This window comes from Sminthopsis crassicaudata, chromosome 3 (assembly GCF_048593235.1).
Source record: "Sminthopsis crassicaudata isolate SCR6 chromosome 3, ASM4859323v1, whole genome shotgun sequence".
In the NCBI taxonomy this organism is placed as follows: domain Eukaryota; kingdom Metazoa; phylum Chordata; class Mammalia; order Dasyuromorphia; family Dasyuridae; genus Sminthopsis; species Sminthopsis crassicaudata.
Genome location: NC_133619.1, coordinates 227,578,723 through 227,602,724, shown reverse-complemented (window position 1 = coordinate 227,602,724; position 24,002 = coordinate 227,578,723). Strand labels below are relative to the sequence as shown.

Here is a 24,002-nt window from a genome sequence, read left to right as displayed (position 1 = left end):
CAGTTTCATATCTCTATAAACATTATATTTTCACATCATGTCAATTAATTACTATCCTCTATTCTTTCTCATTCCTGAAAACACTGAGGCAAGAAATATATGACCTACCTATCGGAGACCAAGACTTCCAACACTGCCATAAACTGTCATTTTTATTCTTTAAGGAATGGTATTACACATTTTATTCCTATTGATTACATATTACAAAACATCAAGGCAGCTTTCATTTCTTGATATTGGTTCAAGCTCAATTTGTGATCAAATTTTTCATTTTTGTTATTTGATGGTTAATCACATCTTTCCATAAATCCACGATAATTAATTTACAAAGAGCTTTCTTCTGTTTTTAACATGGAACAAGTTCCACTCATACTAATATCCCTTATTCTCCCTAAATGCCAGGTCATTTTCTAGTCTTATTTGTTGTATAGCATTATGTTTTATGTCATTTTTCATGTAGATAGATTAACATTAGTATTTTATATATCATATGTATTTACACTTCCTATAAATTGTTCCACATGGTTTAGTGACTTTGCAATTTTGCTTTTTTTCCTAAGATAATAGTTATTACATCATGTGCAACAAAACAGTATTCATTAAACTTTCCTAAGAAATTATAATAGAATAAATATCTTATCAGTTTCCCATTTTCCAACATAAACAACTGGTCAAAGTAAGTTGCACTGAAATTGCTGCATTTCTTTTTATCTTTAACGTTCGACTTTGTTGATCAAATAGCTCCCTAAACTGACTGCACACAGATGGCTAATTTTGAAATGATTCTTTTCTTCCTAGCTAGTTACTGAATTTCTTAAGAATGACAATTCATATTTGACAATGTTGTTCAATATTTGCCATTATAAGATCGATTGAACATTCTTCTCTATGCATTAAATGATTATAATAGGTATGAATAATCAAACCATCAACAGTGCTTTTGGCCTTTTGCATTTCATGATTCTGAACATTTTCCAACCTATCTTTATTTACTGGAGTCACTGGGCACTCAAAGCACTAGATGATTTTGTATACATAGTCTTATCAATATGTTAACAGAATTCCTTTATTTCATTCTTTGCCTCAGATTTTTATATACACTATATATTTTAAGGATTGAAAGCTGATAGCCACAAATTGCACACAGTGATGTTTCAGGGCACATGAGGAAACCAACTCCACACTTTTTTTGTTTGTAACTTCAAGAATACCTGTGAGTTCTTCTTCCGTTTAAAGAACTATAATTTCTTTTTGTAATCTTGTTTTGTTTACAGTAAGAATATCAGCAGAAATATGTCTCTAATAGTTTATCCACTCATTGGTTATTACATAAAGGTCTTACATGTAAAGGACCATTAGTAAATGGTTACAAATGAATTTTAAAACTAGGTTATTAATAGCAAGTCTATGAGATTTTATGCTTTGTTAGTTACGCTTTTAGAATCTCATGTTAACCCTGTGGTGAAAGGAAGTGAGAGAGCAGAATTTTTGTGAATTACTGTTCCATATTAGAGAAAAATTAGTAATTGTTGAGTTTAAGGCATATTCACATAATATCGGCAGCTCATAGTTACTATCAGGTCAATTTTGGGTTCATTGCTCATTCACTAAGATTACCTATAAAATGTGAATCAGCAAAATTCAAATTTGGAATATTTTCATTCTTTGCTCCAGTATATACGTTACTGTGTAGGTGCATTTTCCAGAAAAAATCATATAAGGCTGTCTATAGATTTCATAGTTCATTTTCTAAACATTCGTTTTTACTGAAATAGCATTGCAAAAAATTAGTCACTACTCAGACAGCATTTAATGAACTATGTGCAGTGCACTACAGTTGGAAAACTTCACTGAGAGATTTATGATCTCATTGCTATGGAGAATCCCCTCCAACAATGAAGTTCACAACTCACCATCCTATTCTTGTCCTATGCCATGCTGAGGCTATACCCATCTAAATCGTCCCTTAACACACTAGAGTGCTTCCTTTAAATTTTGACACAGTCCATTGACATCAATGGAGCATAAAGACTGTTCATTAGATATTCCTCATTCTTTCCATGGAGGGAGTTTGCTTCTTTCCTCATCATGTACCTCTCTAATGATACCTTTGATATGACTTCTGCTGTGAAATTTTTTATATGTAATACTTAATAGTATATCCCTACTGTATTTTACATAACCAAAACTTTAATAATCTTTTTACTTTATTAAGGCTTTTTATTTTCAAAACATATCCATGGGTAATTTTTCAACATAGACCTTTGCAAACTTTCTGTTCCAAATTTTTCCCTCTTTCTCCCCCATCCCCTCCCTAGATGGTAGATAGTTCTAAGTTAAAACCAATATATATATATATATGTATAGTTATCTTTCTGCACAAGAAAAAATCAGGTCAAGATGGGGAAAAACCTGAGAAAGAAAATACAATTTTGAAAAAACACCAAGTCTTGTAACTAGAACTGGAATTACAGGGACTGCAATATGGGCTCTATCCCACCCTGACCAACAGGGGAACTTTGACCTACTCCATTTTTGACTTTGGTTAAGGAAACAGGAAAAAAAAAATCAATCTATTAGTTCCCAGGGTCTCGCTGTAAAAAAACATTGCATATATGTGACTAAGATTACCCTATTAGAAAATATACCAACCTCAAACTCTGAATTTATATGCAGAAATTATAGAGCTGCACCACACACACACACACACACACACACACATTTTTATTTTTTTCCTTTTTTTCTTCTTTAAAGATTATTAGAATATCAGAATTAGTTATACCTCTTGCCAATCTACCTACTCATTTTGTTATCCAGCTATATATAGATGATAATCTAATTTCTATGATAATAAAATACAATATTCCTTAAATAGATTTTGTGAAGGATTTTACACTTCAAAACTTTATATCCTTTATCTATAACTCTCACTTGACAAATATGAAATGTTTGCTGAATAAAACATTTACAAGGCTATTTTGTTCCCCTTACTGAGAAAGCTGATTTTTATTAGCTAATCTTCTTTAAAAAGTGGAGATAGGTGTGCTATTTTTTTATGCATTTTCTAATTTTCTACACTTGAAGCATAAAGAAGTAAAAGATAATATTTAGAGTCTGAATGGGGCTGAAAAAGAGTTTGAGACCACCGATTTAATAACATTATTTATCATGAAAATAATATCAATTTAATCTAAATTCATTCTATTTCTGTTATCAATTATTGATAAACACCAAGTAAACATATTCCTAATTGATATAATGAAGGGGAATTTACTCTGTTCAATCATAATACTTTAGTTTTAGTCTTGGAAGTTTCTAGGCTAAGGAGTTTCCTGGATCTTACACATAATAAAAAAAGGATAGACAGCCTGGCATCTAGTAAATCTGTCTCCTTGCTCAAATCCTCTCAGATTTTAGTTTAATTAAAAGCATTCCTAATTCTCTATCAAAGCAATTGTGCACCAAATTAGTGTAAAAATAGAATATTTTATATGTATTTTGCTTTTATGTACTTTCTTGCATTTGTTCAATACCTTAGATTATACAGTCCATTACAATGTGTCCCATACATGCACTGAGGACATTATGAATATTTTCCTTCTAATCCATTCTATATGCCATATTGAGAATCAACTGCCTTAAGCACTGTCACAGTCCTGTCAATAACTAAATATTTATAAAGTGCCTACTATGTACTAAACATCTGTATTTTGTTCAGGAAGCTACATCTTTTATAGTGAGAAATAATTAATGATTATTTCTTTAAAATATCTTCCCTACAAACTACATTTCTGCTTCTGATTATACAAGCTGAAGTTGCATATTCTGAATTATTTTATCATCTATAAATATCTTTCTAAAAAAAGTCTGACTTTTAAACTATTCTGAACTTGCCAAGTACATAAAGACTTTCTCATAAATAATAATGCATAACTTCTGTAAATTTTGTACACCAAAATTATGTGGAAACAAATAAATTCTGGGAAGTTGAGAGTAGAAAAGATTGGATAAAATAATTATAATTTTGGTTTGGGAGGAAAAGAAAATAACAAACGATTTGTGATTTTAGTATTTAAAATACTAAAGATGAAAATATAATTTCCCCATTTAAAATTCCAGAATGATAGCATAGAATGGAGATGTTTTCTAATAATATGTTGTGAGATTTAGAGAAACAATATAGTAATCCTGAACAAAAATATAAATATAAACTTATATTAAAATATTCCATTTAGACTATTTGTGCATTGATTTTTAATCACTTAAATTTCTGAAATTAATTTTACCTAGAAAATGTTATTTATGATCTTTTTTTCTACTTTGTGTATCAGAAAACTTCAAGAATTATACTTTGAGGGGCAGCTAGGTGGCGCAGTGAATAGAGTACCAGCCTTGAATTCAGAGGACTGGAGTTCAAATCTGGTCTCAGACACTTAACACTTCCTAGCTGTGTGACCCTGAGCAAGTCACTTAACCCCAGCCTCAAAAAAAAAAAAAAAAAAAAAAAAAAAAGAATTATACTTTGAGATTGTGATTTTTTATTGATTACCTACGAAGATCTTAGTTCAAAACTACTCCTTAGTTCTTTTGTCAGTTATTTCAATTAAAAAATACATTTATATCAAACATTTACTTGTGATATGATTCTCAGAAGAATAGTATACAAAAAATTAATTATCTGAAACATTTCATAAAAATGCAATGTATGAGAAACTTATTCTACTAGTTAAAAAAAAAAGTGCCAATTAATGGAGTATTAATTAATGGAGTATATAATTAATTATTTTTATTGTATTGCTTCACCTTATTCATGAACAATTAATATCCCCCCAAACCTCTAAGACTGTATTTCCATAAAGAATATTTTGCTTTTATATAATTGCATTCTTTGATAGGTAGAATTTTTCTTTTTGAATCTTTGTGCTGATTTTGATGGAGCTATACAGAAATGCTGGCGATTTATAAGGATTTATTTTAAATCCAATAACTTTACCAAACATTGTTTCATTGAATTTTTAGTTTCCTCTCTAGGGATCTATAAGTAAATCATCCTAAAAAAGTAATATCTTTTTTTCCCTCTTTGTTTATTCTTATTTTCTTGATTTCCTTTTCTTCTCTCATTTCTCTAGCTATTATTTCTAGCATAATGGGCATCTTTACTCCTGATCATATTGGAAAGTCCTCTTTGTTTAATTATATTATATACATTTTTTTTTTTTTTTTTTTTTTTAGGCTGGGGTTAAGTGACTTGCCCAGCTAGGAGGTTAAGTGACTGAGATCAAATTTGAACTCAGGTTCTCCTGAATTCAAGGCTGGTGCTCTATCCACTGCGCCACCTAGCTGCCCCCTTATTATATACATTTTCAATGGAAAATAAGACAAGAAAAGAACAGAACAAAAACCATGGGCTGAAAATAATTGGTTTTTTATATGGTAGTTAATTTTTGGAGAACCTTTATTAATGAGTTTGCTATTAAGACATTGTTCCTTCTTTCTGAAATCACAAATAGCAGATAATCACCAATAGGGTAATAAATCGCTGAAAAATGAGTTCACAGATTGTTAGGTAAAATGAGTACAGAATAACTATAGAATTATATTTTTCTTTATGGTTTATACATGAAATGTTCTGATGAATTCCTTTTGAGACAGTGAAAAGTAAGACATACTTCCTCAAAGTGGTGTCATTTTGAATCTAAAATTAGAGTCTCTGGATTATTGAAGAAACTAGGTTCAAACCAGTTGTATGTACAAATATCAAAACTCATTTACACATATGCACGTCAGACTGCAAATGATTTGTAGATGGAGTGCAATGTAATATGCATTTTTGAACATTCACCAAAAGACTCAAGTTGTTATGTGAGAAAAAGTAAATAATTGATGGTTCAACAGTGGAAATTTACCATAGATTTTTGTAAATCAGGTTTGCATATAAAGCATAGTATCTTGAATTCTTCTAGATATAAGAAATTAAAGTTTAAAAATTCTACTGCTTCCAACAAGTAGTCCACAGATAAAAGGCAAGAGGGTGATAAGAATATGCTTTTGTAATATCCTAAGTACCACAATGCCTACAAGCACTTATATAATTCATATGGAATAAAACAAGTTTCCTAGATGTCCTCAATATAGTCTGAAGAATATAAATTTAAAATGTGTTTTGCTGAATTAAATAATTACAGAAACAATAACACTCTGTTTCCTGAAATATTTGTTTTTAAAACTTTTCAGAACATTTTAAAGGACAAAGCTTTTATCATTTACAAATGTACTTGAACAAAATGTTCATTTTAAAGTACATTGTAATCAACTCTGTTTTCCTCTTAAAGAAATTCTAAAGAAAATAAATGAAATTTCAAACATATTTAGCTACTACTGATTTCAGTATGGGAGGAAAATATGAGGGAAAAATAATAGATACTAAATTGGATGAAGAACACAATATACAGAAAGCCCAAAACAACTTAAATGTAATATATCATACAATAAAAGAACTTTTGGTAAAAGTAAAATGAAATGACAGCCCCACCAAGACTATGACAAGACTGACTAAAGGAAAAAAATGGTTTACATTATTAATTTATATGTAAAGCAGATGACTTTAAAATGAAAAGTAAAATCCCATCAAAGATCCCAAACTATACCAAATTAAATTACTCACATTCATTGTGCTTGTTACCAACTATCTTTCAAAAGAGGTGAGTTTTTAAAGTTTGTTCAATTAAAACTAAAATTATAATATATATGTATATATGTGCAAAAATTCATATGTACATATGTAGATGAATACACATGAGATATTTCACAATTTAGCCAAAGTTGATAGATTTCCTTTGGAAAGTTGTATATTATAAAGTGATTTAGTCTAATTAAAATATTTGAAATTTTTAATATAAATTTATATTCATTTTGGTTTGTCATTATAAATACACATAGTATAAAATATCCTTAAGCTGAAACATTAAAAATGCACACATTATATAAAGACTTTTTGACAATATATGACAAGCATACCATTTTATATAAATAAACTATTGCAATTATCTCTTGAATCGGGTAGTATCAAAAGTATATTCACTTTAATTGCTGCAAAGAATCATAGGATTAGAGGAAGATTGTGGGATCATTAAATCTTATCCTATGGCTTCAAGCAATCTATATTTAAGTCATGTTACCCAAACAAACTTTAAAATAACTCAAGTAAATGAAATTCTATGCCTTCTTTAAATAATTAATTCTAATTTTCAATATCATCCTTCTCATAAAGAAACTCTTGTCTTTATTTCTCCCACATGTCTTTCAAAGATGTAGTTAAATGAAGACTCTCTTTATATTACATCAGGCTATAAATATGCTAAGGCCATGCTCCTGCTATCATCTGATGCTCTTTTAGGCATAACATTTTTTTTTTTTTTTTGCTATTTTACTATAAGTAGCAAAGAAACATTTGAATAGAAAAAGGGTTCTTCCCTGATATATTGACATAAATGCCACTTATTCCTTAACAAAATCTATTGATTGTTGTTCAGCCTTATTATTATAATGAACCTGTAATTAAATTAAAGACATCTCGGATCACTTTTAGCTTCTTTGAATATACCATCACTTAGCCAATTTTGTGGATCCCCAAGAAGTAGCATCTTTTTATTTGTTCATCTTCCAATGAAATCACAGATACACAAAACTTCAGAAGATTCAAAATATCAGAGTGAGAATATTATAATCTTATGATACTCATGATGATGTTTTTGATGAAAACACAATAGCCTATCATATGGGAAAAAAATGAATAAACAGCTCTTCAAATACATATTTAAATAGAGGCCTAAAACAAGTACATTCTGTTGTTTTCTAATTACATACAAACAATGGTATGAATTTTATCCAGATGGCTATGTATCATTCTGTTTAAAAACTATTTTTTTTTTGAGACAATTGGGGTTACTTGCTCAGGTCACACAGCTAGGAAGTATTAAGTGTCTGAGACTGGTCCTCTGAATTCAGGGCTGGTGCTCTATCCATTGTGCCGCCTAGCTGCCCAGCTAATTTTTTTTAATATAAAGAAAATATTGTTTTCTGAAGATTTCATAAGAGATAGAAGAAAATGCATCCAAATACATTATGCATATCAAGACATGTGTCAAAGCCTACCTTATTATTTCCCTTGCTTTGACTTCAATTATAAGGGTTAATGCCTTATTTTGTTTCAGTTACAGTACTCAAAATAGAAGTATTCAGTAAACCAAACATTTTATTTCATCAATGATTTAGCACTAGATTGGGACTTAAAACATAATAAGATAATGTTAAAAAAAAAAGTCACAGATAAAAAGATTAAATGGTTCTAAGAATATGAAAAATAAAAACAAAAACACTGGTCAGAAACTATATTTGTGGTAGAGGAAAGGTGAATATATTCCTAGGAAAATGCTAATATTTCTTTGGCCACTTCTATGATTCACTCATTCATTCAGCATTAAAATACTGAATTCCTACTGTTTATACAGTACTATGTTATAAACTTGCAGGGACATAAATTTTAGCTAAGACACTATCTCTGATATCATTAAGCTTATGGTTTGGTGGGGAGGATATGGCACCAATACAAGAACAATGTCCTTATAATGTCCATAATAAATTCAGTAGTTACAAAATAATATATTATGTAAAGTTCAAGGAAGGTCATTACTGATTATAGGACATAAAGGAAGGCTTTGTGGAGAAAACTAAATGCAAGTTGTATTTTGAAAAGTGGATGGTAATTCAATAGGCAAGAAAAGCAAAAAAAGGATATTCCATGAATATTAAACAGATCAGCAAATATTAGGAAGTAGGAAAATGGGCAGATTCATGGAGGAAATAGGCATTGGATATTAACTAGAAAAAATAGTGTCACACATATAATTCCCCAATTAACAAATAGTTAAAGAATATGAACAGACAATTTTCAGATGACAAAATTAAAACTATCTATAGTCATAAAAAAGTGCTCCAGGTCATTATTAATTAGAGAAATGCAAATTAAAACAAGTCTGAGATTAAAATTTCTTAGATTGGCTAAAATGAAAGGAAAAGATAATGATAAATGATGGAGATGTAGAAAACTGGGACACTAATGCATTATTGGTACAGTTGTGAAGATCCAACCATTCTGGAGAGCAATGTGGAACTTTGCCCAAAGGGCTATCAAACTGTGTATACCCTTTGATCTAGCAGTGCCATTACTGAGTCTGTACCCAAAAAAAAAAATCATAAAGGAGGGAAAAGGACCCACATGTGGAAAATGTTTGTAGTAGCTCTTTTTATGAACAAAGAATTGGAAAATGAATGGATTTCATCAGTTATAGAATGGCTGAACAAGTTATGGTATATGAAAGTAATGGAAAATAATTCTTCTATAAAAAGTGATGAACAAGCTGATTTTAGAAAGACCTGAGAAGATTTACAAGAACTGATTCTAACTAAAACAAGCAGAACCATTATACACTGTAACAGCAAGAATGTATAAATGATCTGCTATGAAAGACTTAGTTTTTCTCAGTGGTTCAGTGATGCAAAGCAATCCCTAATAGACTATGGACAGAAAATGCCATCTGCATCCAGAAAAAGAACTATGGGAATTGAAATGTAAATCAATACATGCTATGTTTACTTCTTTTTTCTGTTTTTATTTCTCTCCCATTGTTTTTCCCTTTTGTTCTGATTTTTCCCTTCCACCATGATTCATAAAGCAATGTGTATTAAAAGCATGTGTATTAAGATAAATAAATACAATTTGCTTAAAAATAGTTTCTAAGCAATGTAATAAAAAGTAAAATTGGAACGACAGCTCAGTATATGACTGTGGAAGTCTTTGAATGCTAAGCAAAAGGGTTTATACTTTACTAAGTAGATAGTAAAAAGTTACTGAAAACCATAAAAAACATTTTGTGAATCTTAACGCATTACATAAAGGCTATATCTATTACTATGCTACTAGTAGTAATAATCACCACCACCACCACCACCACCAACTACTACTACTAACACTACTACTGCTATTATTGCCTTGCCATCATTGTTCCTGGAAAATGAAGGCCACCTGACTATAATATGCATCACTCACCATTCTTATTTCCCTAGCATTCCCTTGCCTGGCCATCACTTTCATTAAGTGTGTTGCTTTCTGTTGTAATACAGGAGCCACCTACCAGTGGCTGCTAGAGGTCTAATTCAAACCTACAGAATAGATCTCTTCATGTGAGAGGATGATGATGATACAAGGAGACTGAGAGACAGTTGCTGTTCTCTGACCTCTCTCCTCTTTCCTCTGCCTCTAATTTATTTCATTCCCAGTCCACAAGCAACACCTGTGTCAGTTAAGACTGCTTTGGAACCCTTTTCAGATGTTAAGATTCACAGCTGTGGAGGCTCTTGGAGAATTGACCTGCCCCTTCACCTGGGCATGGTCCTTAAGTTTTCCCGTGTTAGAATTTATATTTTTCAAGAACTGACACTTGTTTCTTCTATACTTAACATAATGTATGGCATATAGCAGGAGCTTAATATGTGTTTTTATTTTTTCCATTCATTTACTCATTAATTCATGATATATCTCAACTGAGTGGACACAAGTTTGAAGAATTCTCCTATTTCTTCATGTGAGGACCTAACCTCTCACTTCCTGTAAGACCCAACCTCTCACTTGATATAAGCCCCATGCTAATCCATTATATACACAAAAAATAATTATTAATTGAAAATGTTAGTAAAATAATGATATAAAATTATGAAATACATCTAAATGAAAGAAAAAATATCATCTAAATTATTTTTTTGTTAAATACTCTACAATCGGTGGATTTATGAGAGGTTTTCCAAAATATATAATATAAAATTTTCCAATGAATTAAAATAGACTAATATTTTACTTGATTGTTATTGTTAAATAATTTGAGGTACCATTTTAAATAACAATAAAACTTCATTTTTCACTTAGAAATCCCAAGGGAAGTTTACAAAATATTTGGGTTTTATGCTTGAATAGTCAAAACCCTAAACATCCTAACCACTAACCAAATTTGAGAAATGAGGAATATAAGAAATTCTTTATTATCATAATTTGACCTTTATTACTGGATGGGATTATTTTCTTCTTAATCTTGTGTCACAAAAACTTAATCCCATTAAGAGTGCCCTTTCAGACTATACACTGCTAGAAGTAGTCTTTTCCAAGAATATTTCGCTATTTATGAAAATGACTTAAAATTATTTGAGATGGCTCTAATAGCTTAAATAGTTCAACATTTCTAATTTCAAACAGTCCAACTAGCCAAAAAAAAAGTCGAGCCACAAAAAGTTCCTTTCACTGACAAAAAAATGAATTAGTACTGTGGATTCCATGTTGCATTCATATCCTTATAGAATAATATATCTACTTAGAAGGCATTTTTCTACAGAATAAAGAAATTTATGTATGTATGCATACATTTTTAAAACTACATATCTTCATGAGAGTAATGCCAATGAAATGAGATGTGTTTTTAAATGTCTGTAGAATGTTTTAAATTTGAGATCCACTAGTCTACATAGGGCCTGCAGATGAATTTCTTGAAATATTTTGCTTCCATACCTTCTTTACTGTTACAATCTTCTTTGCTACAAATACCATTGTGCTTTGATTATAAAACCAAAGAAATAATGAAAGGAAAAAAAAATTGAAGAAAATTTTGGAGAAAATAGCAATATTGTGAAGGTTAAAAAACAGTGACTTTGAAGAAATCTAGTTATGGCTCTACCACATGACACTAAAAAAAATCAATTAATCTCTTTTGATCTCTGTTTATTCATCCCTGAAATAAGGGTGTTGGATAAGATTGTTTCCAAATTCTTTTCTAACACTAAAATGATATTATTATTCAAGGGAAAGAGAAATTGTGTGAAATTCATATAGATGTTAAAACATTTAGAAGAGAAATTTTTATATTGTAAATTATTATAATTATAAACTATTTATCAACTATAAATAATTATAAGTAAATAGACATAATGATCAATACCTAAATAAGGGCTTAATAGTTAAGGACTTTTTTCTTTGAAATGTCTCTGATTTAAAAAAAAAAAAAAAAGATTTTTCTATTTAAAGTAGTTAAGAATTAATGAAACCTTGTTGATTATTTTATCCTCCTTGATTGATATTTTCTTCTCTCTAAACATTTCAGAATTCCACACTCTCTAGGTTCTCCTATTTTTTTTATGTCTTTTGCTGGGTTTTTTTCTTCCAGATCACACTCTAAGTGCCCCTCAAGGATTGCACTGAAACCTTTTCTCTTCTCCCTCTATATTACTTCACTTTGTGATCCGATCAACATTTAATTACCATCTCTAAGCTAATGATTTCCCAATCTACCTATCCTACCAGGATCTTTCCTTTGACCACTCTTCTTATCTATTCAAAAGTCTATCAGACATCTGAAACTGGATGTCCAGGGATCATCTTAACTCAATATATACACAACAGAAATCATTCTCTTTTCCCCTAAAACTTACACACACACACACACACACACACATACACACACACACACACACACACACACACACACACACACACACACACACACAATCATTCAAATGCACCAACTTAAGAGTCATCCTATACTACTTGCTATTTTTCATCCTCTGTATCCAATCTGTTGCCAAAGCCTGTTAATTTCACACGTCATCCATTTGGTCTCTTTTTTGAAAGTGTTTCATTATATGTACCTTGAAGTTATGGATATTCTTTAGCACAGCAAACAGTAAAACACAGTTCTTCATTTTTATGGATTAATGCTATACCAGATAGGTATGGGCAAGATTGTTAACCATTTCAGTGTAGCTTCTGTCCTGTATTTTCAAGAATATTTTGGAGTTTATTCATATTCACAGCATGGGGATTTATATCTGTTTAGTTTACAACTCAGGTCACTAGGTTCTGTCTTGTTAGATATTTGTAGGTTTAATTTTTTTATAACTTATAAAATGATATGCTGCACAGTTTCTAAAATTCTATAATACCCTTGCACAATCTGCATTGATAAACAAGTCTAGGTTCTTAAAGGATAATTTTCTATAATTTCTGGTTGCAATAATCTTGAATCACACATTTATTTCTTCCCATTTCTCAAAAAACAAAATCCTCATGGTTCTCTCATCTGTTCAAAACATGTTGTTGTTGGTTGCATTTATGTGGTTATCTAATATGATTTCACCATGATATCTTAGCCATTTCTATCTGGAGGAAATCTTCTTTATCACTGTCATTATAATCTCATTCTCAGAATTTTTAGTAGAGTTTCAATACAAGCAGCCCAAGAATAAGTTGTGATTCTGATAGTTACATTTTTATTTAATACTCTATAATCTAGTGTACATTGATAAAATGATTGTTGAATAAGAGAATTAGGATGTAAACTCATTTTTTAGCTTTACAAGGAACACAGTGTTGTTATGATGATGATGATGATGCTAATAATGACTAGTTTTGAAAGAGTTTAGTTAGAAATGGCCCTGGGGCAAATCACTATCAGGTTACCATTCCTTTATATTTAATGTTGTATAAATTATGCAGAGGTGGTTAAAATAGTTATGATTGCATAAAATTATTAGAATGTAATCTCATTTTTTTTTTGTCCTTCATTTTCAAAGAAGACCAAAGACATAACAATGAGATGAGTTGAGGGATTTAAGTGAAGAAGAGTTGCAGAAAATCTTCATTGTCTCACTCTCTCTTCCAGAATCATGGAAGTCCAGTGGCAGGACAAAAATCCAAATAAGTGGTGATGCATATCTGATGCATATATCTGATGTTTAACCAACCTGTAAATACTCCACAGTGCCTACACTAGCCACTTTCAGAGCCACTGGAACAACCTGTTTTCATGCACCCATTCCACCAGAAGTTTTCAAATGCTTGGGATAGACATTCCCCAAACTCACTGAGAAATTTGAGGACTATCGATTATCCTTAGGTTTAGCTCATCTGCCAAGATGACAATTTTACACAGAGTGTGGCCACAGCTACATGCTACATGTATGTAGATGCATATATACATATTTCCCCCTAAAAACCTATATCCTTAATTTACTTGTGGGTATGCATACACATTTATCTATATAAATTAAGTATATAGTAAATTAAAGATATAGCTCAGTAATAGAACACTATGTTTTACATGTATTAAGACCTTAAGATCAATTGCCAATATCTACACCAAAATTCAAGCTCATAACTATGATTTCACTAAAAGCTTAGAAGTCCAGTAACTGACATGCCAATAGAGAGTAGGTACTATATCCTATTTCCACATAATTTTTGCCTTTTCTTGAAGGTTTTGATATTTTGAACAATTTTTTGTTCTTTATAACTTAAAGATCGTGAGTTTTAAGTTTTAAATTTAAAATGTTTAAAATGTTATTAAAGTGTTATTAGTAATGGTTTGGTTCTTCTACATTTGGATGATTTTAGATAATGGTTAAGATTAGGTACAATTTGACTCTAGACTTTTCCAGGATATTTAAACTTTATATTTGTAGTATGTGGATATTTCATCTTTCACTCCTTGAAAAGTTTCTTAATCATAATACTAGCTACCAAGTCATGTCTTGCTAAATTTCCAGAAGGTACTAAATTTTTATTGCTACACTGCCATGTGTTTTACATTTCTACTATTTGCTTGTAGATAATACATCAATCACTAATTTTAGGTTTTTGAAGGTTAAAATTTCTATCATGACTTGTCAAATTAGTTAAGTCAAGAAAATTTTATTAAATGCTATGTTATGCTGAAGATACAACTAAGGAAGAAGGGAAGCCCCTACCCTCAAGTAAGGTACATTTTAATGAATAATACAGTATAGAAATACCTAGACACAAAGAAGATATATTCAGAGTAGATAAAAGTAATCTGAAATGGAAAGGCACTAATAGCCGAGGGGACTGGGAAAAGCTCTCTGCAGAGCATGGAATTTGAGCTGAGTTTTAAGAGAAGTCAGACTAAAAGAGCCGAGGGGCCATGGAACACTAAACATAAGGAACAGATGGTAAAAAGGCATGGCAATGGGTGATAAGAGTGTCATGTTTGAGGAATTGCAAGTAGGCCAGAATAGCTGCATTATAGAGGAGAGTTATGACAGGAAGTAAGGTTTAGGAAGATTGGAAAGGTTAGGATGATTCATGTTATAAAAAGCTTTCAATACCAAACAGAAGTTTTATATTTGATTATGTATATAATTGAAGTCATTGGAAATCATTAATCAGAGAGAATGAAATAACCAAACAAATACTTTAGAAATATTATCTTAACTATAAAACTGTGTGTTCCCTTTGACCCAGCAATATCTCTACTAGGTCTATATCCCCCAAAATCATTAAAAAAAATGGAAAATGAGCCATCTATACAAAAATATTTGTAACAGTTCTCTTTATGGTGGAAATCGCAGAGAAGCCTGTTGGAGAATGGCTGAATAAATCGTGATATACAAATGAAATGGAATACTATTGTTTTATAAGAAATGATGAGCAGGCAGATTTCTGAAAAACTGGAAACAATTTACACAAATTGATGCTGAGCGAAGTAAGTAGAATCAGAACACTGTACACAGTAACAGCAACATTGTGTGGATGGATCAACTTTGGTAAACTCTGCTCTTCTCAGCAATACAATGATTTAAGATAATTCTAAAAGGCTTATGTTAAAAATGCTATCCAGAGCCAGAGAAAGAATTACAGAGTCTGAATGCAAATTGAAACGTGGTACTTTTGCTTTTTAAAAAATTTGTTTATTTTTTTCTCTTTGTTATGATTCTTCTTTCATAACATGATTAATGTGGAAATGCATTTAGTATGATTGGGCATGTATAACCTATAACAGGTTGGGGTCTTGGGGAGGAGGTAGGTGAGGGAGGATGGGAAAAATGGAAACCAAAATCTTATAAAAATAAATATCAAAAACTAATAAAGAAAATAAAAGAAAAATTGTAGAAAGACACTTAAAGCTGAGATGACAATGAGAAAACTATTGTAGCAATCCAAATAAAAAGTACCAAGGGTTTGAAGTGGGATGTGACTATTGGAATGGAAACAAAGAAATATATGAAAGACATTGTGAAGATGGAAACAATATTCGTAAATGAGTGACCTGTAAAATAAGTGAAAGTGAGGACTCAACTTTAGGCAATAACCTGGTACTTAATTTCCATCATAAAGCCTTCCATTTCCACATGTAAATCTGCATGACTTAACTATTTTGTTGTAGTAGTTGTTGTCAACATCATCATCATTTTTTTCTAGGGGGTCGCATAAAAACAGTCCCAAGAAAGCATCATTATTCTTTTACACACAATGTTCTACAAATTATTACAAATGTATATGAAAAAAATTATTTTTGGTAATGAAATAAAAATATTAGACTATAATCTCATTCTTAGAAGGCAACCTCACTGAAAAATACAGTACAATTCTAGTTGCATTGGCCGGGTGTACCTTTCCCTTATTTTTGTCCTTTTCTTCCTTTTTACATATACTTATATAAATTATTAATGTCAATGCTGCTATTAATTAAATGAATCTAATCTCACATCAAATGTCTCTCACTTTAAATAATACATATAGACAGTAAAAGAATGAGGAGTATTGAGGTGATGCAGTTCACATCCGATATTAAATACTAGAGAGGGAGGGAGAGGGAGACAGACATGGAGGGAAGAATGGAAGGAGGGAGGGAAGGGAATGGGGAAGAAAGAGGGGGAAAGGAGGAAGGGAGAAATGAGGGAGAGGTGGGGAAGAAGGAAAAAAGAATGAGAATTTGGCTCTACATTTTCAACATGAAGAGTTAGAGAATTGAATTATGTTAAATCAGAAAAAGAAATGAATTTTAGATTGTAAAAATGTGAACATATTCAAAATTTCTTGTGTGAATGTACATCTTTGAAAGAAATTCTTTTTTTGAAGAAGTAATATTACAGTGAGTGATAGCATCCAATTAGAGAGTTCAAGGAGCAATCATTCAGTAGCATTTCACATAATCATGTTTTTGCTTGAATAAATAAATTATACTTTAACATATTTGTAGAAAATATGGTTAAATTGTTAACTTCAAAACTTTTTCATAGGCCAACATACACATTAGAACGCATCTTAATTATGTCTAAATGTTGCTCATTTCAAATGGAAACCACATTAGGAAAAATTCCCTGAGAATTAAATGGGTCAGAGATTGAGAATGGGCATGATTAATGATAACTCAGTTACCAGATCATTTTTAGCTATTATGACTTAATGAAACAAGTCATTGATGACTAATGAATGCTGGGTGTCCAATGTTAAATTGGCTATCATCTCATTCTGCTCCCTAGTAGCCTGGTACTGTCTAAGTCACTAAAAATATGACCAAACCTGACACAAAGTTCAGAAGAAAAAGTAGAGATTGAAAAAATGCCAAGAATAAGATAATTTCTTTCTTCTGAGAACTGTTTCCTGAGGTTAACTGTCTTGTGGTGGTAAAGCAAATGTAAAAATGCAGTGAGTTATGTCATTTGTCAACAAATAACCATAAAAAAGTTGTCCTTTAGCACTTCTATAACTTATCTTAAAATGTAAGGGGAAATAGTTGTAAGGTGTTATAATATGGTTTCATTGATATTTTGAAGAGTTGAATCAGGTTTCAGATTATTTTGCTATATTATTTAATTAATTGGATTAATGTTTTTAGGCTGCTTTAAGAAAAATTCATTTCCTTAATTAGCATGCATTTAAATAGTCATGTGTGGGATATAGATTACATCACTACACTGTAGTGTATAACACATTCAGTAATGCAATGAAGGTTAATTTCTTTTTAACATCCAAATCTAATTAGATATTTAACTTTTATGGCATTTGCATTGCAGACTGAAAGATTAAAACATAATAAAGTTGGTTCTTTTATTTCTCTTGAAGTGGGGGCTTGAGGAACAAATATATACAAAGTAGACCCTACACAAAAATTATATAGGTGAAGTTCAACCCCCTCTGAACACATGTTCATGTGTCTGAACACATACAAACTAATCACCTTATTTCCCTTGGATCTTTTGATTTTGTTCCCCATTCAAGGTCCAGATTTTGCCTGATCTCTACCCCTACATATATTAAGATATTTCCCTTTTAACATATTTACAAATTACATTTTCCTTCTTACAAGGGCCTTACAAGTGGCTTTGTCTCCGAGTCACTAAACATACCAAAATCCAGAGATCTTGATATAATGCTTTCTATAAATAGTAGACAATGAGTGAAACTTTATTTCAAGTAAACATCAAAACACACAACAAAATCATGGTTTTTCATGGAACTTGGCTGAATACATAACACCAAGTCAAAGTTAATATTGGCAAATCCACATAAGAAATACAACCATTTATATCTTTTTTTTTTCTTTATTTCACAGTTGTTATTCTGGAAGGAATAGTTCACATACCTTCAGTCTTTTTCCAATAGACTTTGACCTGAAGCATGTTGTCCTGGTAGAAAGGAGCTCCGATTTCCAGAAGGCGAGTAGGTCTTCTTCTTTGAAAAGGAGGAAGTATTTCAGTACCTCCTTTTCTAGTTTTCCCTAGCTGATCTTCTACAATGAAACACACAAAATAGAATATCCAAATTTATTTAATGAAATACATGTGTATTTACATATATAATGCTGTCTGCATAACATCATCATCATTCAATTAAAATAGTAACCAAAAATCTTTTAATTGACAAATTTCATCCCTTTTAATAATACTCATCCTCTCTGTAGCCCTCGGCAAAGTTAATCACCATTTTCCCCCCTGATAATTTTTTTTCTGATTTGTAGGACATTACTATCACCTAGTTTGTTGTTTTTGTTTTGTTTGTTTGTTTTGGTTTGGTTTTTTCTACCTGACTGTTCCATCTCAGTTTTCTTCACTGGATCTTCATCCAGGGCATACCAACTAATTTTGAGTGACCCTCAGGGTTCTGTCCTGGGTCTTCTTTTCTCCATTTGAGCTATTTTTCCCTTGGTTATTAGTTCCCATGAACTTACTTGTCTTGCTAACATTAGATCTCTTCTGATGGATATACTGTAGTTACCTTAAACTCGACATTCTAAATTAAATCATGATTTTTCTCCCCAAACTCCCCCCATTCCACCATTGAGAGACCACCATTCTTCCAGCCCCTCAGGCTCAAAACCTAGATTGTATTATCTTACCCCACCCCTTATTTCTATCTGTTGCCAAGCTCTATTAATTTTCTCTTTATAACATCTCTCAAATACATTCCTTTCTCTCTTCTCACACTGCCACCACTCTGTTAAACACTTAATTTCTCACACCTGGATCATAATAATAACCTACTGGATGGTTTGGTTATTTTTTTTAAAACTTCAGGTCTAGCTATGTCACACTAAAGGTCAATGACTCCCTAAAATCTACAGGATCAAATACTAAATCATCTAGCATTCCAAGTCTTTCATAGCCCTTCTCACCTTTTTTTCAGTTCTCTTAACCTTTACTTACTATTATGTTCTTTGTAATAAAGTCACACTTGCCTCCTTTTACAGTAGATTTTCCATCTACTGATTACAGTTATTTTCATTGGCTATAATCAATTTCTGAAATATTTTCCCTCATTCTCTCCATCTCCAGAATTCAAGTGGACCTTCTACAAGAAATCAATCCCATTTCTTAATTCTGGTATCTCCTCTCTACTAAATAATTCTTGTTAATCCTTTATATAGTCCTTTGTATGTAGTTTTCTGAATGTTTTTCTCCCATTCGACTGTGAGTTCCTTGGCAAGAGGGACTCTCTTTTGACTTTCTTTGTTTTTCTAGCAGTTAGTTCAGTGTCTGGCACATAGTAGGTATTTTATAAAAGTTTATTGAATTATTTGAATATTGTACATATATTGATAGACATATATATGACTGATGTATACATATATACCTATATATTTAAGGAGCATTGCTCCTCTGACTTATGGTGCAAACTCCTCCTACTAACTCATTTAAACACTCAGCTAGTGTTTAATCATGACTACATGATTCCTAAAGTTTTTTTTTTTTTTTTTTAAATATAAATGTAGTTCTTCTACTCATATAATCTGTTTCACAGTTTTGGAAGAGAAGAAATAAATAAAAGTAGCCATCTAAGGTGCCTAAATGAATTATATTAATAAAATAATAGTAGAAAAAAATCACATAAATTATAGCAGAAATACTTTTTAAGAAAAAGTGATGGGAATCGGACATAAATACTTGTCATTTTGCCTACTTCACTGTAGGCACTAGCAAAATTTGCCAATTTCATCCCTCCTCTCCATCAAAGGAAATATTGTCTTCAAATTTGTCAAAACAGTAGCACCTTATTCAAACTAAATCATTGCCATTTACTTCTAAATCATCAGATGTCAACTCCAGTCAAAATATTTAACAAATCTGTATGGTGTTTAAGCAAATGATTGACATTCCATATTTTAGTGGAAAGAAAATGAGAAGTGTAACTGGTATTTATGTACACATCCAGTCTCTTGAGAGGAAACATCAGATGGGATGAGAAGCAATGTGGCTAGTATACTGAATTGGGAATTAGACTCTCTCTGGCAAAGAGAAGTGTAGTATTTAGGGGCTAGTAACACATTAATTAAATGACTTTAACCCATATGCTCACATATGTATATTTTATATGTGTGTGTGTGTGTGTGTGTGTGTGTGTGTGTATATATGTATATATATATATATATATATATATATATTCTACTAGTGGCTAAATAGAAGATGTTACTGTTATAATTTGCTAATTAATTATGCTTTTCAATCTACTTTTGACCTTGTGATCCATCAATCTATGTTAACAATAGATCTAAGGTTCAATTTTAAAATATCTCCAAATAACCATTAATCTAAATATGAAAATAAGTACAGAGGAGAAAAGCATTAGTTGGAAACACTGTTCATAATACTCTCCAAGTATGTACTATAAAGGAAAGATGTATTAGATCCCTTTTCAATGTTCTTTTGCAAGTTCTTGAATTACATAATTTCTACCTCTATAACTATTAGTTCCATTCCTAAGCAAAAAAAATAAATAAATAAAAATAGAATAATATTCATTCTTGTCAAGACTAAGAGAGGGACATATTCTGAAAAAGTCTACATGTTTTCTTGGTCACAAAATAGATAACAAGTTTGAAGGGCCACACTACATGCTCTTTGTTTTCAAAGTTCTAAATTCTTATTTCACTTTACAGTGTGAAGGGCCAAAAAGATTTCATTTTTACTATAATTCTTATATCAGCTTGTAGAATATTTAGAATCCATGAGGTAACTATAAAAATATGCTATTTCTAAATTCACCCAAATTGAAGTCTGTCAACCTTAGAAGCATTGCTCTTGAAATTAACATATAAAATAAAATTTATTAAAAAGTAAATTACTTCTCGGTATGAGATACATCTCTTCCTTGCTTTGAGGGTTACTTTTTACCAGCTCCCACAAAAAAAAAAGCTGCAATTTGTATAGAAGTGTTTATCATTAAAATACAGTTGCCTGCAGCCTTGGAAGTAAAATAACTCAAAAAGTAATTCATGTTGTGGCATTTAGTATCTTCCTCCCTATAAAATATAATTTCCCTTGCTTACACTACAAAGTTGTAATTATTCTTTTGTTTTGGTAGTCCTGTGATGAAATATGTTGTGTTCTTATAAAAGCAGCCTCTTATATTTATGAGATTATATAAAAAGCATTCAGATATAAAATATCAGTAAACAGAAAGCTGTATTCTACATAGTACTTAGCAAAAACAATTTTTTTTATAGGATTTACTTGGTCAGAAGCAGACAATACATGTAACAGCAGGTGCTTTTCATCATTTCTCATTTTTCATAGATTTCCTAAACCTTTCATTATCTAACTGTAAGACTTAACAAGAATGACAGAATCATTGAGTTGGAAGGAACTTTTCATACATAAGGAATTTCATGGATGCCCTACCCCAGTGAAATTAAAAGCTACACACACACACACACACACACACACACACACACACAGAGAGAGAGAGAGAGAGAAAGGGAGAGGGAGAGAAAGAAATACATTTTAAGGCCCCAAATTTTGATATTAGTATTTTATTATGGGTTGAGTAAAATAACTACAAAAGGCATTCCTGTCATGTTAATTAAAACATATATATTTTTAGCAAGATTGACTTACATATGTCAACTTTTGTCTTTTTTAGAATAGTGGTTTTTATATGACACTTTTATTATACTGTACTTTAAGGAGATGAATACAGAGAAAAAATTCATGTTCTTATCCTTTATGTATAAGGGGAATGGGAATAGGTTTATTTTATATAAGCCTCTATTTGTCTTAGAATTTTCTTTTTTTTTTTTTTTTTTTTTAATCTCCTTACTAAGGACAACATCTTCTTTAATCAGCGCTTCTAGCTATTCTACTATCTTCAAAAATTTATCAAATCAAAAAGTTCTCAGACTGGCTTTCCTTGGTGTCAAGATCATTAGCAACTACTGGGAAAAACACTTGGGCAAAAAAACGATGGTCCTAAAACGGGATGGCCTTTTTTCATAAGACAGAGTTCCCTATCACCAGAAGCCTTTAGACAGATATGAGATTATCAAATGGTAAGAGAGTTACATATGTATTGTGTATTTTAGGTTTATTGGCTCTCAAGTTCTATGAAATTCTTTTAAATGCCTTTCAGAAAAGGGGATTGATTACAAAGGTCAGTCATATAAAGTCAAGGAAGCAATTTATCTAAAAAATGTTTGCCACATTAGTATATCATGGTGCCAGTATCTACCTCTCTGGCTTGAAATTCCCAATATTAAAATTATATTTCCAAGATAGATAACAGAATAGAGAAGCACTTTCTTCAGATGACCACTGTCAACAAATTCCTAGAGAAGAACAGGAGCCTGAACACAATAGTTCTCAGCATAGATTAATGAAGAGAGTACTGTACTTTGAAGCAGGAAGAACTCTTTTAAACCTCATCTCAGATATACCCTGGCTATGTGACTATAGACAATAATGTCTTCAGACCTCAGTTTCCTTTTCTCTAAATGACAATATCTTGTAAGGTTGCTAAGTGGATGAAAAAATGCAAAATCTAAACAGTTTTTGTTCTATAATAATCTTCTAACCCTCAATCCCAATTGCCTAAATAAAAAATGTTCTATTTGACATTAAAAGTTCTTCATAATCTAGTTTTCTCATATCCTTCCAGTTTTCTTATGAATTCCCTATGTATACTTTTTGATCAAGTTACATTGGTTTCTGGTTATTCCCCAAATAAGACATTCCAATTTGAGTCCAGGCATTTTTTTTTCTTACTTTCTTTTCAACTCTAATAACTGACCTTCCTTACTTTCTTAAAGTTTCTACTAAAATTGATTTCCAGGCAAGATGGCGGCGTGGAGGCAGACAGCTGCTTGAGCTCTGTGTTTTCTCTCAGGACTAACTTCATGACAAGCCTCGGAATTAATGCTTGACCAGAAAAGAAACCCACAAATAATCACCAACAGAAGATATCCTTGAAATTCGCCAGAAAGGTCTGTGTTCGTGGGAGGGTCGAACAGACTGGGTGCAGACTGAGGGCAGGCAGCCAGAGCGAGACAGGCAGCTTACACAGCTCAGACCCAAGGGGTACGATCTCTTCCGTTTCTGCAAAAAGACTTTTACCCCAGTGTGGATATTCCGTCTTGGCAGCAAGCCAGGAGCAGCAGAGAGGGTATAAACACTGGAGGTGAAGAATAAAACCCTGGAAAGCTAGTGTCTCCCGGAACTCGGCCAACCCCAACCCCCACCTGGAGTGACTCTGAGTTCTCAGAGCCTCAGAACGCAGACTCAGCGCAGCCATCGCTGTCCTGTTAGTGGCTCACTGCTGCCCTCCCCCCCAGTCTGTAGAGGAAGCCCATTAACACCATGCAGCCCCATGCCCCCCAGAAACAGACTAATTGTTT

The 24,002-nt window shown here is 31.6% G+C and overlaps 1 protein-coding gene across 1 annotated transcript in view; it reads right to left on the bottom strand.

The window, feature by feature from the left end:
- ANOS1 (anosmin 1) overlaps positions 1 to 24,002 on the bottom strand; it is a 172,416-nt gene that overhangs the window by 14,352 nt on the left and 134,062 nt on the right. Inside the window, 1 exon segment of the mRNA XM_074302020.1 lies at positions 18,483 to 18,629. Within this exon segment, the coding sequence (XP_074158121.1) occupies positions 18,483 to 18,629 (147 nt within the window).